General features: G+C 39.7%; 1 protein-coding gene across 2 annotated transcripts; it reads right to left on the bottom strand.

The window, feature by feature from the left end:
• Positions 1-2396: 2396 nt before the first annotated feature.
• Positions 2397-14968, bottom strand: HAUS1 (HAUS augmin like complex subunit 1). Of its 2 annotated transcripts, none has more exons than XM_086373360.1 (9): positions 14879-14968; positions 13728-13902; positions 10480-10615; positions 8665-8799; positions 7352-7475; positions 6777-6842; positions 5951-6022; positions 5559-5606; positions 2397-4009 (listed from the first exon to the last, which is right to left on the bottom strand). In XM_086373360.1, the coding sequence occupies exons 1-9, from the start codon at positions 14906-14908 to the stop codon at positions 3959-3961; spliced, it is 837 nt and encodes a 278-aa protein (XP_086229486.1). In that variant the 5' UTR covers positions 14909-14968; the 3' UTR covers positions 2397-3958. The 2 variants fall into 2 exon arrangements, with proteins under 2 accessions (XP_086229486.1, XP_086229487.1); XM_086373361.1 differs by having other exon boundaries at positions 10543-10615.
• Positions 14969-16286: the final 1318 nt, after the last annotated feature.

Genomic DNA, 16286 nt, shown 5'->3' with positions numbered 1-16286 from the left:
GGCTTCTCTTGTTGCGGGGCACAGGCTCCAGGACTGGGCTTCAGTAGCTGCAATGTGTGGGCTCAGTAGTTACAGCTTGTGGGCTCAAGAGCTCAGACTCAGTAGTTGTGGCACACGAGCTTAGTTGCCCCACTGGCTTAGTTGCTCCACAGCATGTGGGATCTTCCCAGACCAGGAATAGAACGGGTGTCCCCTGCAAGGCGGATTCTTAACCACTGGATCACCAGGGAAGCTGTACTGTAAACTTTTAATTGCTATTTACATGTACACATTTTCCATGATTTTACTTTTAATCTATCTGTATCTTTATATTTAAAGTGCATTGGGACTTCCCTGGTGGTCCAGTGGCTAAGACTTCAAGCTCCCAATGCAGGAGGCCCAGGTTCAATCCCTGATCAGGGAACTAGATCCGACAGGCGGCAACTAAGGGTTTTCATGCTGAAAGTAGGACATGATGCAGCCGTGTAAGTAAATAAACGAATATTTTTAAAAGAATAGCATTTAACTGAGTCTTGATTTTTTTTACTCAAGCTGAAAATCTCTGCTTTTTAATTGGAGTATTTGTATCATTTGCCTTTAATGCCATTATTGATATGGCTGTGTGTAAATCTACCATCTTGTTTTCTATTTGTCTCTTTTTATTTCCTTCTGCTTTTGGGCTGAGCATTTTTTATGATTCCATGCTAACTCCACACTGATGTATTAGATATCCCTCTTTTTGTTTTATAACTATTGTTATAGGACAGGAGTTTGCAAACTACTGTATGTGGGCTAAATGTGACTTGCCATCTGTCTTTGTAAATTAAGTTTTTTTGGAATACAGCCATTTCCATTTGTTTATGTATAGTCTATGGCTGCCTTCATGTTGGTATGGGTTTTGAGCTAATTCTCACCATCAAGGCAAATAATCTTCTGAGGACACTACTCGGTGTTCTATGGAGCAGGAAGTAGCTCCACTCTAGCTTATAGGAACATGAGAAAATCCCAGTCCTTTGCATGTTCCAGGAATTTTTGTCTGTTCCTTTCCGCTCTTTCAGCGGCTTTAGGTGATTTCCTCCTGTGTGTGCAAATCAGTTTAGACAAAGATTTGAATAAATACCTCTGCAGACCTGCAGAACCCTCTGATATTTTCTGACATTTTCCTTTGATTTTCTCAATTCTCATCTCTCTCTCTTCAACTAGGCAAGATCACCAGGCTGTTTGGGTTCTCCTTCTCTGAGCTATGAACTTGAAAACCCTGTCCATCACTAACCTGGGTCTATCACAAGGCTCACCTTGTTTCTTTCTCTTATGAATTAATGTCCTAGGCTTCTTTGTTACTCAATGTCCGAACACTATAGTTTCCTATTTTCGTTTGTTTTTCTATTTAAAGCCATCTAGTCAGTGTGATCACTCTTATTTCAACATGGCCAAAAGCAGAAATCTATAAGTTTCAATATATAGAATTTTCATCATTGCCAGTTCTAAATATTTTCTAATTTGCAATTTTTGATTCACAGTTTTAGAATGTATTTCTTAAATTCTAAACATACAAGTTTTCAGTTATTTATTTTTATCTAATTGCATTGTACTGAGAGAGCATGCTGCGTATGGTTTCAGCCCTTTTGTAATGGTTGAGATTTCTTTAACTGACCACTAGTTGGATAATTTTTGTAAATTCTCTGGATGCACTTGAAAAGAACATGTACCTGTGGCAGTCTATAACAGGATTCTTTATATATCCATTATCAGGTTTGTTAATTGTGCTGTTTAAATATCCTGTATCCTTGCTGATTGTTTTTCTGCCTGTTCTATCAATTACTAAGAGAAGATGTAATCTATCTACTATGGCGTGCTGCGATTCATGGGGTTGCAAAGAGTCGGACACGACTGAGCGACTGATCTGATCTGATCTGATCTGATTGTGAATCTTCCTATCCTCATTTTTAAGACATTTTTTCAAGTACCTTAAATAATTGGAGGTGTTTTAAAAACCTATTCTTTCAATCTTTGTCTTTTATCTAAAACAATTTTCATACTTACTTTACTATTCTATAAAATTATGTAGGTTTTAGGTTTCTTTTTGATTCTCATATTGTACATGTTTTGCTTTTTTCTTTGAACATAAATTTCACGTGTTAAGTGTTAGTCACTCAGTCATATCTGACCCTTTGCGACCCTTGGACTGTAGCCCACTAGTCTCCTCTGTCCATGGGATTTTCCAGGCAAGAATACTGGAGTGAGTTGCCATTGCCTCCTCCAGGGGATCTTCCCAACCCAGAGATTGAACCCATGTCTCCTGTGTCTCCTGCACTGCAAGCAGATTCTTTACTTGCTGAGCCATCAAGGAAGCCAAAAAATAAATTTCAAAGGTTACTTTTATCAACTAGCTGCTACAGCCAACAATCAGCCCCAAATTTAAAATAAGCTCCAAACAATAATCATTTATTATTTCTTATGATTCTACAGGTTGACTCTGTGAGCTTCCAGCCTGGGACAGCGTGGTTGATCTATGCAGTCTGCTAGTAGGGCTGGACAGTATAAGATCTCATTCACATATCTGGCAGTCAGCAACCTGTTTGGTCTTGGGGTGGGAGCAGGGCTCAGCTGGAATTACCTTTCTTTGCTCATCCTCCAATAGTCCAGGTTTCTTCACATGGTAGTCTCAGTAAGAGATGGCAAGCTCCAACGCATAATGAGTTTTTAGTCCTTGGTTTTGTCCTATTTGCTATTTGTCTCATTGGTCAAAACAAATCATAGGGCCAAACCAGATACAACAGGTGAAGATACAGACTCCACCTCTTGATGCGAGAAGTAGCAAGGTTAGAGTACAAAGGGGAGAGCACAAAGGTGGGAGGGATTTTGGTGGTTATTTCCACAGTTGATCCATCAAGTCACCTTACCAAAAGCACTGCAGTTAAGAAACAAATGACAACCTTGGAAAATATTCACAATTCAAATTGTAAAAGATTAATTTAGCTAACACACCAGAAGCACCTATAAACTGTTAAGAAACAGATGAAACAATCATACCTAAATGGCTAAAGGATATGGACAGTCTCCAAAAAAGGAAATACAAATGTCTTTTGCATTATATTTAGCCACATATTTGTGGGAAAGGAGAGGGAAATTTTTAAGGTCAATTAGGTAATCTTTAAAAAACTAATTGATTCTTGATCCCATGGTGCAAAATTTTTAAAAGTACAAAAAGGTGCAAAGTGAAAAATCTCTCTTTTCTTCTTTAGACTACATTTATCATGGTTTGATTTTATTTATAAGAGATATTCCCATACAGGAAGTTTTAGTGTTTCAAAATTTTCAAATATTTCAATCATTTTATTTATGGCTCCTGGATTTCAGTCGTAAGTTTCTGACTCTGATTATTTAAAAATCAAAATATTAAAATTCCTCTATGATATCTTTTACTATCTTTTAAAAAAATATTTAAATCTTTGATCCCTTGAAATTATCCTGATATAAGGGGTAAAGTATAGATTTAGCAGCATGTGTTAAATTATCCATCTCTCTATTACTGATTTAAAAGGTCATCTTTTTCATAAACCAAATTCCTACATACATTAACATTTGGAATTAGGCAGGTAAGCAGATCAGAAAAAACAATAGCAAATCCCAAGAGAAGGGTGCGTGGGAGGAAGATAACTGAAGCTGCAGAATCTTTCCCTTTCATTTAGCTGACCTCGTGAGTGACTACATGATGACTGTCATGAGTTCACCTAAGAGAGCTACTGAAGGACATCAAGCCATTAACAACATATAAAACCAATGTTTCTTCATATGAAAACTATGCATTTGCACATAAAAATTCAATACACAACCGGACACCACTATTTCATCAACAATGACATTATTTCATCTAAGAACACAGAAATTAAGTTATACGGAATGTCACAAGGAAAAAATTCTTTAAAGTCCTATTCGATCTACTTTGTTAAGAAAGGTGAAATTTATTTGGCTCTGGTCACAGTTCCATCATGTTTACTCTCTTTGTAAGTTCAGCTTCAATAGTATCCTAAAGGAAGAAAGAAACACCATAAATATTATAACTAAGGACATAAAAAAAAGGGCTCTAAATTCTAAAGCTATTTAAAATAAGGGAAACAAAAAGGAAAACCACTAAAGCAGAAATTTTAAACAATATCATTATAAATGAGATTTTCCTTGCTTTTATATCTTTCCCACTTCCCACACTCCAAGTTTTCAGACTCCTAATAAACATCTAAGGAGGGGAAAAAATAAAACCCTTTAGAGAGGTGAATGACACGCTACATGAATAGATTTTCCTGACCTGTACTCCTTAAGCAAGGTACTTTTGCAATGTCTCTCACATTGCTCTTTTCCAGTCTCACTGTCACTGTTCTCATTACTTCTCATCTGGCCTAAACAGGCCAACTTGTTTCTGTAATTTTCTTTCTCTATCCTCCAATCTACCTTATACACTGATTGCAGAAAAATCTTCCTAAATGACTGCCCTGATCAAAAAGCATAACCTTGATCACACTTCACTTTAGCTTAAAAAGCAAGGCAACCCAGAGCAGCTTTCAGTGTCCCCTGCAGCAGCAGTCCCCCATCTTTTTGGCACTAGGGACCAGTGGAAGACATTCAGGGAAGACGTTTTTTCCATGGACTGGAGGTGGGGGATGGTCTTGGGATGATCCAAGTGCACGACATTTATTGTGTACTTTATTTTTATTTTGTGGCAATCTCAGCATATTCTGCCTTGACTTCAGGGTTGGCGTTCACACTCCTATGAGAATCGGATGCTGATGTGACGGGGCAGAGCTCAGGAGGTAATGTGAGCGGCTGTAAATACGCATGAAGCTTCTCCTGCTCACTCTCTTGCTGCTCACCTCCTGCTTTGAGGCCTGGTTCCTAACGGGCCATGGACCAGTCCTGGGGACCCCTGCCCTACAGGCTCCAAGTTCAACCTTCTTTATATTCAAGGCCCTTCACCTCCTAAACCAATTGACCTACTTCAGTCCTATCTTCCACTGCATACCCCTAAGCAGGCAGACTGCTTTACTTGCAAAAGCTTGGAAAAGTCCTCCATTTTTCAGCTCTTATGTTTTTGTTATTTCCTGACCTCCCTGGTGGCTCAGATGGTAAAGCGTCTGCCTACAATGCAGGAGACCCGGGTTCAATCCCTGAGTCGGGAAGATCCCCTGGAGGAGGAGATGGCAACCCACTCCAGTACTCTTGCCTGGAAAATCCCATAGACGGAGGAGCCTGGTAGGCTGCAGTCCATGGGATTGCAAAGAGTTGGACACAACTGAGTGACTTCACTTTCACTTTGTCTAGAATATTCTATGCCTCTCAACTCTCCTTTTCCATCCAGGAAAATCTACACAAAAATGTAAAAGACCTCTACGTATTTTTATGAAAAGAATCACATATGTGCCCCCCAAAAGTATTAAAAGATGCCTGGCAATGATATACCTCAAGCGTGGGACTGTGCTTTACCTTTACCTCCGAGTAGAAAGGAAAGAAAGAGGAGGAAGGGAGTTTTAGCTTTATCAGCACTTATCTTTTAAAGTCTGAAGGAACAAAATGGAACTACTTACTAATTCTCGCTTTGCTTCTTCAATTTTTACCTGAGCAAGAGATGGATTCTTTTAAAGAAAAATAGAATAAGGAAAGGTTATATTGTCTCGGCTAGGAAACAAGGGAAAAAAAAATACAACGACCCTTTTCAAAAGGCAAAAAAACTTATAGAAAGTATATCCCAACTACATACAATACTGAAATTCAATAAAGACTTTCAACACAGACCCTTATACAACCTAAAACCCCAGAATTGCATTCTATAAGAATTTGGAGCTTATATTTTACTGAAAGAGAAGAAAGAGGAGGACCTAGGTCCTTAGACATGGACCCAGTATTTTCATGATCATTTAGTGCCCTTGGAGAAAGCTGGAGGAGATAAACTTTTTTTTTAATTCATAAAAATAATTACCGGCATTAAATCTAAATAGGACTCCAATTTTTTCTTCAAAGGCATAGTCTGTCGTTTTAGTTCTGCCAATTTCTGAGGGTGAAAAAAAACACACAGCATAATAAAGATATTCACAATGCAATTAAACACTGCACATAAATAAATAAATAAAATGTGACAAAGCATTAACATTAGGACATTTTAAACAATGTAACAAATAAAAGAGCTTCAAAGGTAAATGGATAACAAATGGACACAATCCTTAGAAGATGTTAAAACAGGAAAGTAATACTCCCGTTTATTAAGACTAATATGCTGTCTGGGAATACAAAATAATGTGATTAAGAGGCATCAGAACATCAGGAAACAAGAGTCTCAAACACATATTTATGAATCGTCAATTTTAGATTCCAAAACTCAAAGTACCAAAAAATCTTAAGAATAAAACCATAAAACAAATCTCCCCATTTCTCCCTCTTCCCATGAAAATAGATAAAACTCTTATAGATCCTAAACCCCAGAACTGCATTCTATAGGAGTTGGGAGCTGGTATTTTACTGAAAGCGAAGAAAGATGAATACTTACGTGGTTTAGCACATAATACTTCAATACATTTATTCAACAGATAAATCAATAATCATTGACTCCAACAAATAAAGAAAAAAACAGACAAATGTAAAAATATATATAGATAAACAAGTAGTAAAGATATAAATACTGGTAAACATAAAATACAGAGGTAAAGGAAAAGAAATTGGGTCAATAGTGAAAAAAACTCTATAAAAAGAAACACACACATCGCGCACTGACGTTTTAAAGGAAGCTAAGTTGGGTAAAGTAAGCGAACCTCTGAAAGTGCTACCAGTGACTGATGAGACAGAGAAGCATCCATTCCTCGGGCTGAAAGCTGCTCCTACAATGACAAAAAAGGGAGCTCAGTTTAAAAAATTATTTGCAAGTGACCATCATTAAATATTTTCAATATATAACACAGTAAAGAGCTGTAACTTAAAAAAGAACTTTTTTTTAAAAAAAAGAACTTCTGTAAAAGCTACAAAAAAAATCACAGATGAAGAACAATACCTGCTTCTAAGCACTTTTATGTTGCATGTGAGTCATTTCAGACAGTCTGACAAGATGGTGACAATATGGGTGCAGGGCTTAAGAGCTTGAGCTTTGGGACCTGCACGTGAAGTGGGATCTGCTGCTAGACGGCTGTGCGACGGTGATGGACAGAGAGGCCTGGCGTGCTGTGGTTCATGGGGTCGCAAAGAGTTGGACATGACTAAGCAACTGAACTGAACTGAACTACCTTCACAGTATCCTTGTGTGAGAAGAGAATAATAATACTGCCTAGTTGTGAGGATGAAAGTTGAAAAGAAGTCTGAAGAGAGCTAAATGTATTGAGTCTTCCATACGAACCTCCGCAGTTCTAATCCCAGATCTGAACTCCTCCGACTTGGCTTTCAGGAAGTCCATGTTCTGAAGACGACTGTCAACTCTGGCCCTTTCCGTACACAAATGCAACTCTGCCTTCTTGAGGTCCCTTGAAAAAGTGAAGTTGAGAACATTTTCTTCTTGGTGAAATTATTATGAAAAGCAAACTACTACTTTGATTCAAAGAGTAGATAACATACTTGCTGGATTTTCTAGATTAAATTTTATATCTCAGACTGGCTACTACCACACATTCTTCCAGGTCATCTTTCTCTCCATGTTGCCATCTGGGATTTTTCTCAAGGAATACTGAATAACTTTAAGATTAATCTATGCTGATTATGCTCAAAGAAAGTAGATCTGCTGCTCAAAAAAATGACTTAATGGATCCTAAAGACAATTTGAATTATGGGGGTCACAAAGGCCTCTCTTCTAAATGTAACATGACAAGGTGCTTTGCACATACAGAGTCAATATTTATTGGATAAACTTATACAATATCATATTACTTGTGCATATACATACTCCTGTTTCACAGCATCTAAACTCTGGGGCCATAGGGACCTAAAGAGCCAGAATATCAAGGAAGACCAGAGTTCTAGTAACAAAGGGCAATAAAAAAGAACATGACTTTAAGTTGTATCATAGTTTATGACACAGTGGTGGAAGGAGAGAGTGGGACAAATTGAGAGAACAGTATGGACACATACACATTACCATGTGAAAAACAGACAGCAAGTGAGAATTGGTTGTGTGACACAGGGAGCTCAACCCAGTGTTCTGTGACAACCTAGAGGGATGGGATGGGAGATGGGACCGAGGGTTCAGGAGGGAGGGGACATATGTACACCTGTGGCTGATTCGTGGTGATGTGTGGCAGAGGCCAACACAATACTGTAGAGCAACTGTGCTCCCTTAATTGTATTTTGTTCTGCATTTCTCAATATTGTATAATTATAATCTTTGATAATTATTAGTTACTCAAGAACAGTTATGAGTATCGTTCAATTGTCATCACCAATAGAATGATACTCAGATGCATTCTTTCTGTAAAACTTTATAAGTAATTAAAAAAATTTTAAAAAAAGGGGAAAAAGAATCTACTATATAAAAGATAAAAGTATGTACCCAACCACTCCTATCTTCATCCAAGTCATTTTCTACTTAAAAACACATTTTATCTTACCATTTCCTAATGTGTTGTTTTAAATTATATCTATTGGCCAAAACTAAATCTTACAATGTCCTGTTATTGCCTTTATAGTAAAAATTGTCACAACTTCAAACTAATTACTTACTCTTGCAGACATTTTTCTAATACTAAAGTTGCTGTTAGATTTTTCTCAAGTTTGGCCAATTCAAGCTTGATTTCTTCATTTTTGGATTTGGTGCGAAAAAGATCAGAGGTCAAATCATTCACTGCAGGGATAAAACTAAAAGAAGAATCTGGTCATGTAAACGGACATTAAGGACAATAATTACAACTATTACAATTACTCCTCACTTCTAAAAATGATTTTACTTCCATGTGAATTCTTCCTTAATCATGCTCTTTTACACCTCTATACTATTTTACACGCTGTTCTCATTGGAATACCCTTCCTCAGCTGGCAAATTTCCTTAAAAACTGTATTTATTCCCATTCTGGAATTCACTACCCCTTTCTCGTGCTTTCTACCTACAACTTGTACATTCCTATAATGTTGCAGCTGTCATACTATTTTATAATTTTACAAGTCCATCTCCTTCAATTTACCATGAGCGGAGACGGTCCTTGCCGGCATTCATTATTCTATTCACTTCATTTCTGCTTCCCCAGTGCCTACATAGATAGCTATACATAAATGTATATATACATAGGGAGGGAGGGAGGGAAGAAGAGAGGGGAACAGAGATACAGAGCGAACTATACATATATTGCCTGGAGAATCCCAGGGACGGGGGAGCCTGGTGAGCTGCCGCCTATGGGGTTGCACGGAGTCGGACACGATTGAAGTGACTTAGCAGCAGCAGCATACATATATTTAGGATTTGGTGTCTGCTGAATTGGCTTAATTCAAGTCAATTGATTGAATTAAGATTTCTACTGCCATATAGCCTATATGAACTTCTAGCTAGAACTCTTCTGCTTAAATATATATATATATATATATACATATGTATGTACATATATATTCCAAGGTTTTGCATTAGCAGTTAAACAGAACAGCTATACAGTTCTCTGATTATAATCTGTAATGGTAGTCCCTAGCTAAGATTCATCCAACAGGTATAGTTCTAGGACTCTGAAGTCAGATGGGGTTTGAAACCCAACTCTGTCATTTACTAGCTCAGAGAAATTATCTAACCCCCCACTCTGAGCCTCAGTTTCTTCTTAAGGTTGTTAGAAGAATAATGTCTTTACACAGGTAAGATGCCTGTCAGAAGGAAACCTACTCCATCCAATAGGGTAGGAACATGACTAAAAATCATTACGCTCAACAGTAGGCGATTTAGCCTACTGCTTTTCTTACTGTTTAAGGGAATAATCAGTCCTGAATATTCATTGGAAGGACTGATGCTGAAGATGAAGCTACAATACTTTGGCCACCTGATGTGAAGAACTGACTCATTGGAAAAGACCCTCAATCAAAAGATTGAATGTGGGAGGAGAAGGGGATGACAGAGGATGAGGTGGTTGGATGGCATCACCAATTCGATGGACATGAGTTTGAGCAAGCTCTGGGAGTTGGTAATGGAAAGGGAAGCCTGGCATGCTGCAGTTCATGGGGTCACAGAGTTGGACATGACTGAGCGACTGAACTGACTGACTGAGGGGAATAATGTGATACCTAATCCCTTTTCAACTATACATGAGAACCAACCTTCACAAACCTAATCCTGAAAGAAGAATACATTATAAATTTAACCAAGTTTATCTGAAATAATCAAACATACTCACTAGCAATGATAAGGAGTTGACTAAATTCAGTGTTTCTGCATATATTTCCTATATAAATATAAAATTATTTCCTATAATTTCTATATAGCATTACCCTGAGATACAAAAGCTCCTTAGGTCAACACCTGATAGCATATATGACTGCAGAAATTAAAACAATCACAAGAATTACCTAGCTAGAGAGGTATCCTTTGTTTCAAGGACCACTGCACTGTCAACCAAAGCATTCAGATACCTGGAACCAGTGCTGGAGAGACTGGCAGGGGAAAAATTCACACTCTCCATGAGAAGGTCTTGAAGATGCTTGGCTGAAAAGAAATAAGAGTTCTATGGTGACTAAGATCTTTGCTTTGCTTTAATTTTTCAACAGCTTTATTGCAGCCACCCACCTAAAACATATAATTCAATGGCTTTTACTATATTCAGAGTTGGGTACCCATCCTTGTAGGTGTGCAGTGGAATGTGGTTTTGATTTGCATTTTCCTGATGCTTACTGATGCTGTGCTTACTGGCAGTCCCTCATCATATACATGATTCGCAAATATTTTCTCCCATTCTGTGTGTTGTCTTCTCATTTACTTGATGAGAAAAAAAAAATTTGAGATCAAAAGTTTTAAATTTTGATGATTTCCAGTTTGCCTACTTTTTCTTTTGCTGCTTCTGTTTTTGGTATCACAGCTAAGAAACCATAGCCAAATCCAAAGCATGAAGATGTACATCTATGCTGTCTTCTGAGTTTTAGATTTAGCTCTTACTTTTAGGTTTTTTATTCATTTTGAGTTAACTTGTTTTTTTTAAAACTCATATATATATATATATATACATATGTCTTTATTCATTTATTTGGCTGTATCCGGTCTCAGTGGCAGCACTCGGGATCTTCACTGCTCCAGAGAATGTGGACTTCAACAGTTGTAGCCCACAGGCTCTCTAGTTGTGGTGCTCAGACTTAGCTGCCCCGTGGCATGTGGGATCTTAGTTCCCTGACCAGGGATTGAACCTGTGTCCCCTGCATTGCAAGGCAGATTCTTAACCACTGGACCACACAGAAGTCCCTTAAGTTAATTCTTACATATATTATGAGGCAGGGTCCAACTTCATTCTTCTACATGCAGATATTCAGCCATCCCGGCCCTACTCAGCAGACACCAACTTATAGTTGTTGTTGCTCAGTCGCTCAGTCATGTCTGACTCTTTGTAACTCCATGGACTGCTGCATACCAGGTTTCCCTGTCCATCACCAACTCCCAGAGCTTGCTCAAACTCACGTCCATGAATTGATGATGCCATCCAACCATCTCTGCCTCTGTCACCCTCTTCTCCTGCCCTCAATCTTTCCCAGCATCAGGGTCTTTTCCAATAAGTCAGCTCTTCGCATCAGGGGACCAAAGTATTGGAACTTCAGCTTCAGCATCAGTCCTTCCCATGAATATTCAGGGTTAATTTCCTTTAGGATTGACTGGTATGATCTCTTTGCTGTCTAAGGGACTCTCAAGAGTCTCCTCCAGCACCACAGTTCGAAGCATCAATTCTTTGGCCCTCAGCTTTCCTTATGGTTCAACTCTCACATCCACACATGATTAAAAGAAAAACCATAACTTTGACTATACAGACCTTTGTCAGAAAAGTGATGTCTCTGCTTTTTAATATGGTGTCTAGGTGTGTCATAGCTTTTCTTCCAAGGAGCAAGTGTCTTTTAATTTCATGACTGCAGTCTCAGTCTGCAGTGATTTTGGAGTCCCAGAAAATAAAGTCTGTCCCTGTTTCCACTTTCTCCCCATCTATCTGCCATGAAGTGATGGATGCTATGATCTTAGCTTTTTGAATGTTGAGTTTTAAGCCAGCTTTTTCACTCTTTCACCTTCATCAAGAGGTTCTTTAGCTCCTCTTCATTTTTTGCCATGAGAGTGGTGTTTTCTGCATATCTGAGGTTATTGATATTTCTCCGTGCAATCTTGATTGCAGCTTGTGCTTCATCCAGCCCAGTATTTCACATGGTGTACTCTGCATACAAGTTAAATAAGCAGGGTGACAACATACAGCCTTGACGTACTCCTTTCCCAATTTTGAACCAGTCTATTGTTCCATGTCTGGTTCTAACTGTTGCTTCTTGACCTGCATACAGGTTTCGCAGGAGGCAGGTAAGGTGGTCTGGTACTCCCATCTCTTTAAGGGTTTTCCATAGTTTGTTGTGATCCACACAATCAAAAGCTTTAGCATAATCAGTGAAGCAGAAGCAGATGTTTATTGGATACTTTAGTACGGAAAATTGTGTCAAAATTTTGTATATATTAGTAGAAATATTTACAGTTTAATGTATCACCCTAAAAGGTGCTTTATGACAGACATAAATAATCTTAACTTTTAAAATCCTTAGAATTTTTGTTACATATTAGTATAGACCAGAGAAGGCAATGGCACCCACTCCAGTACTCTTGCCTGGAAAATCCCATGGACGGAGGAGCCTGGTAGGCTCCAGTCCATGGAGTCGCTAAGAGTCAGGCATGACTGATGCTGGGAGGGATTGGGGGCAGGAGGAGAAGGGGACGACAGAGGATGAGATGGCTGGACGGCATCACTGACTTGATGGACGTGAGTCTGAGTGAACTCTGGGAGTTGGTGATGGACAGGGAGGCCTGGCGTGCTGCAATTCATGGGGTCGTAAAGAGTCGGACACGACTGAGCGACTGAACTGAACTGAACTGATTTTATATGTCAGGCTAATAAGTTTAGACTTATATTTTAGGGCTTAGTATTTTACCATCAGAGTACCAATAAAATATACTATAATGACACAACGTATTGTTATTGTTCTTTAGTCAGTTAGTTGTGTCCGACTCTTTGCAATCCCATGGACTGTAGCCTGCCAGGCTCCTCTGTCCATGGAATTTCCCAGGCAAGAATACTGGAGTGGGTTGCCATTTCCTCCTCCAGGGGATCTTTCCGACCCAGGGATCTAACCTGTGTCTCCTGCATTGGCAGGCAGATTCTTTACTGCTGAGCTACCAGGCAAGCCTTGTAATATATTAGGTTGCTATAACAACACAGTTTAAGACAAATCTGGGTAAAATAAAGAAGCAATGCTAAAAAACTGTCTACACTAAATCAATCTTGTATACTCTATTGTTAGGGCTTTCCAGGTGGCACTAGTAATAAAGAACTCCTGCTAATGCAGGAGACATAATGAGATGTGGGTTTGATCCCTGGGTTAGGAAGATCTCCTGGAGGAGGGCATGCAACTCCCTCCAGTATTCTTACCTGGAGAATCCCACGGACAGAGGAGCCTGGCAGGCTACAGTCCATAGGGTCACAGAGAGTTGGACATGACTGAAGGGACTTAGCAGGCACGCATACTTTACTCTTTTAAAATCTGGTTACCTCTAGTTAGTATCTCATTCAAAATTCTGTAATTGATCTCACCTTCTGATTCATATTCCTTTGCTTTCTGTTTCAAGTCCTCTGTTACTAGGTAGACATCCCTGTCTCGGATCCTGTTGCGTTCTGAAAGGTTATATAAAATCTCTGTTGTCCGAGCATTCACCTCATATTGTGGAATGGGATGATCTCCAAATATTTTTTTCAGCCATGCAGCGACCTAACCATTACAAAGGACACAAATTTAATAATCCTTGTTTATTTCAACGGCATGAAGCAAATAAGACCAAGTAATGATCAATAGCAAACAAAATGCTTTCTATGAATATTCTGGCATCCTACTTACTTCACATCCTAATTTGTCTTTAGGGAGAGAGATATCAGATGTCAGGAGATTAAAAAGTGAGCAGGTACAGCACAATCAACAAAATTACCAGAAAACAATCTGTTCTTCCCCAAAGCTACGAAAGCAGTATTAGGCAAGTATTTTCATAGGAAGCTCAATATGCAAGTGCTAACCATTATTATGGGCACAAAGTCTGAAAAAAAGAGTTGTCTCCAACACATCACAAGTCCCTCAAAGCCGGAAAGCTCCTTGAGTTGGGATGCGAGATGCGGAAAACAGGTTGTGTGTGCTAAGTCGCTTCAGTCCTGTCCGCCTCTTTGCGACCCCATGGACTGTAGCCCTCCAGGCGCCTCTGTCCATGGGATTCTCCAGGCAAAAAAACTGGAGTGGGTTGCCATGCCCTCCTCCAGGCGATCTTCCCGACCCAGGGATCGAAACCGTGTTTCTTACACCTCCTGCATTGGCAGGCAGGTTCTTTACCACTTGGTTAAGAGTGAGAAGTCTAGTAAAAAGCAGCAGTGAACGGCGAGGCCTGGCTGGAAGCTGAGTTTGCGATCAGAAGTCCCCCTCCAGTGTCCAGGGAGAGGTTTCACACGAGAGGCCTCCTCAACCCTTCTCCAAGCCTGAGTCCCAGCAGGGAAGGCCGGGAAAAGAAGGGAAACTCCCTTTTCAGCGTTGGGGTGGGGTTGAGGGGGAGAGGGGGTAGCTCACAGATGGTGAAAGCCGGACTAAAAATGGATCAGCAGAGGAACATAGTAAAAGTGGCTAGCCCAGGAGATCCGCCGGCGGGGCGGGTGTGTCAAAGACGCGGTTTCCCGGAGGCCGCAAAGCCCAGCTCCCGCCCCATCACCTGCGCCTCTTTCTCCTCTAGAGCTTCCATCGCCGCCAGTCCCGCCACTTCTCCAGCAGCTCCTCACGGAAGAAGCGCCCCGCTTGCTCTGACGGCCCCGCCCACACACCGTTGGGCCCACCCCCTTCGGGATCCGGGATTTCTGGGAGTTGTAGTTTTTACTAGGACTTCAGGACGCGGAGCTCTTGGACGAGGCTGGTCCAAGGCTTCAGCCCTGCAAGCCCTTGTTCCCTTGAGGCTTTCTCCGCTCTCCATGGTTATCACCTCCAGGAGAAGTAAAGCCGCATGGAACCAGGCTGTGTTTTCTTTTATATTTTTATTTCTCACTTGAATCACTCATCTTAAAAAGAAAAAAAACAACCTGGAACTTGTTTTTTGATAGCAGATGTTTATTTCTTCCTCACTTACAATTTTAATTTTACCTTGGCAATAGGAGCTGGGGCCGTCTCACTCTTTTTGTACCTTAGTTTCCACTACTAAAGAGCTAAATGTGCTGGAAACTTTTAAAAAGGTTTACAGCATACAACTCCTACACCGTCACTGCCACTCAGCCATTCTTTGATTCATTTCTTTGCCTTTCCTAAAGTTCTCTTCTCCTTCCATCACTCTGTAGTTAACACCTTGAGAGGTTCTTTATATTTCTATGGTAATGTATAGTTTTATGTGTTTTCCTATTTTTGTTTCATTCTTACAGGAACCCTGCAAAGTACATTGGCACACATTATTTTACCTATTTTCACATTAAAACCACATACATGGAGTATATGGCTTGACCAAGATTAGGTGGTAGACCTGGAATCTGACCATGGTGTTCTGACTCCAGTTGGGTATTTCAGTCTCCTCAGGTCATACCATACTGCTGTGCACAACCTGCTGTAGTATACTATCACATTAGGAAAAATAGGTCATGTACTCAACCTTCTGTGGTGATGGTTTGTTCGCTAAGCTGTGTCTGACTCTGCGACCCCATGGACTGCAGCACCCCAGGCTACCCTGTCCTTCACTATGTCCTGGAGTTTGCTTAAACTTGTGTCCACTGAGTCAGTGATGCTGCCTAACCATCTTATCCTCTGCTGCCCCACCATCTTATCCTCTGCTGCCCCCTTCTCCTTTTGCTTTCAGTCTTTCTGTGACAGGTTTCAATATCAAATTGTGGATCACTTAGCACTAAATATCTTTCTCTTAAGTAATATGGATATTTTAAATGATTAAACTTTTCAATGAAATTTTAGTAAGTAGCCTATATCATATTGTATGCCTTTCTTATTCTTTTCTTTTTTGTTTCAGTCATATATGTATCTGCTCATTTACTAAATTCCAGATAAGGGTAGGGAAGTTATCTTTATGCCCTTTGTCCACTTTCATCACTACAAATTTTACAAAATATCCTTGAACTTTATTTTTACAA

Source organism: Bos grunniens, chromosome 24 (genome assembly GCF_055505025.1).
Source record: "Bos grunniens cultivar Pamir isolate PY7600 chromosome 24, Bosgru_T2T1.0, whole genome shotgun sequence".
NCBI classification, from domain to species: domain Eukaryota; kingdom Metazoa; phylum Chordata; class Mammalia; order Artiodactyla; family Bovidae; genus Bos; species Bos grunniens.
Note: the sequence above shows the minus strand (reverse complement) of the source record. Positions and strands in the feature narration are given on the sequence as shown.

Coding starts and splice junctions, on each gene's coding strand:
- HAUS1 (XM_086373360.1), bottom strand. CDS start 14,908: ATGGAAGCTCTAGAGGAGAAAGAGGCGCAG. Junction 13,903..14,878: donor TAGAGGAGAAAGAGGCGCAG/GTGATGGGGCGG, acceptor TGTAATGGTTAG/GTCGCTGCATGGCTGAAAAA. Junction 4,010..5,558: donor AAGAAGCAAAGCGAGAATTA/GTAAGTAGTTCC, acceptor TTCTTCCTTTAG/GATACTATTGAAGCTGAACT.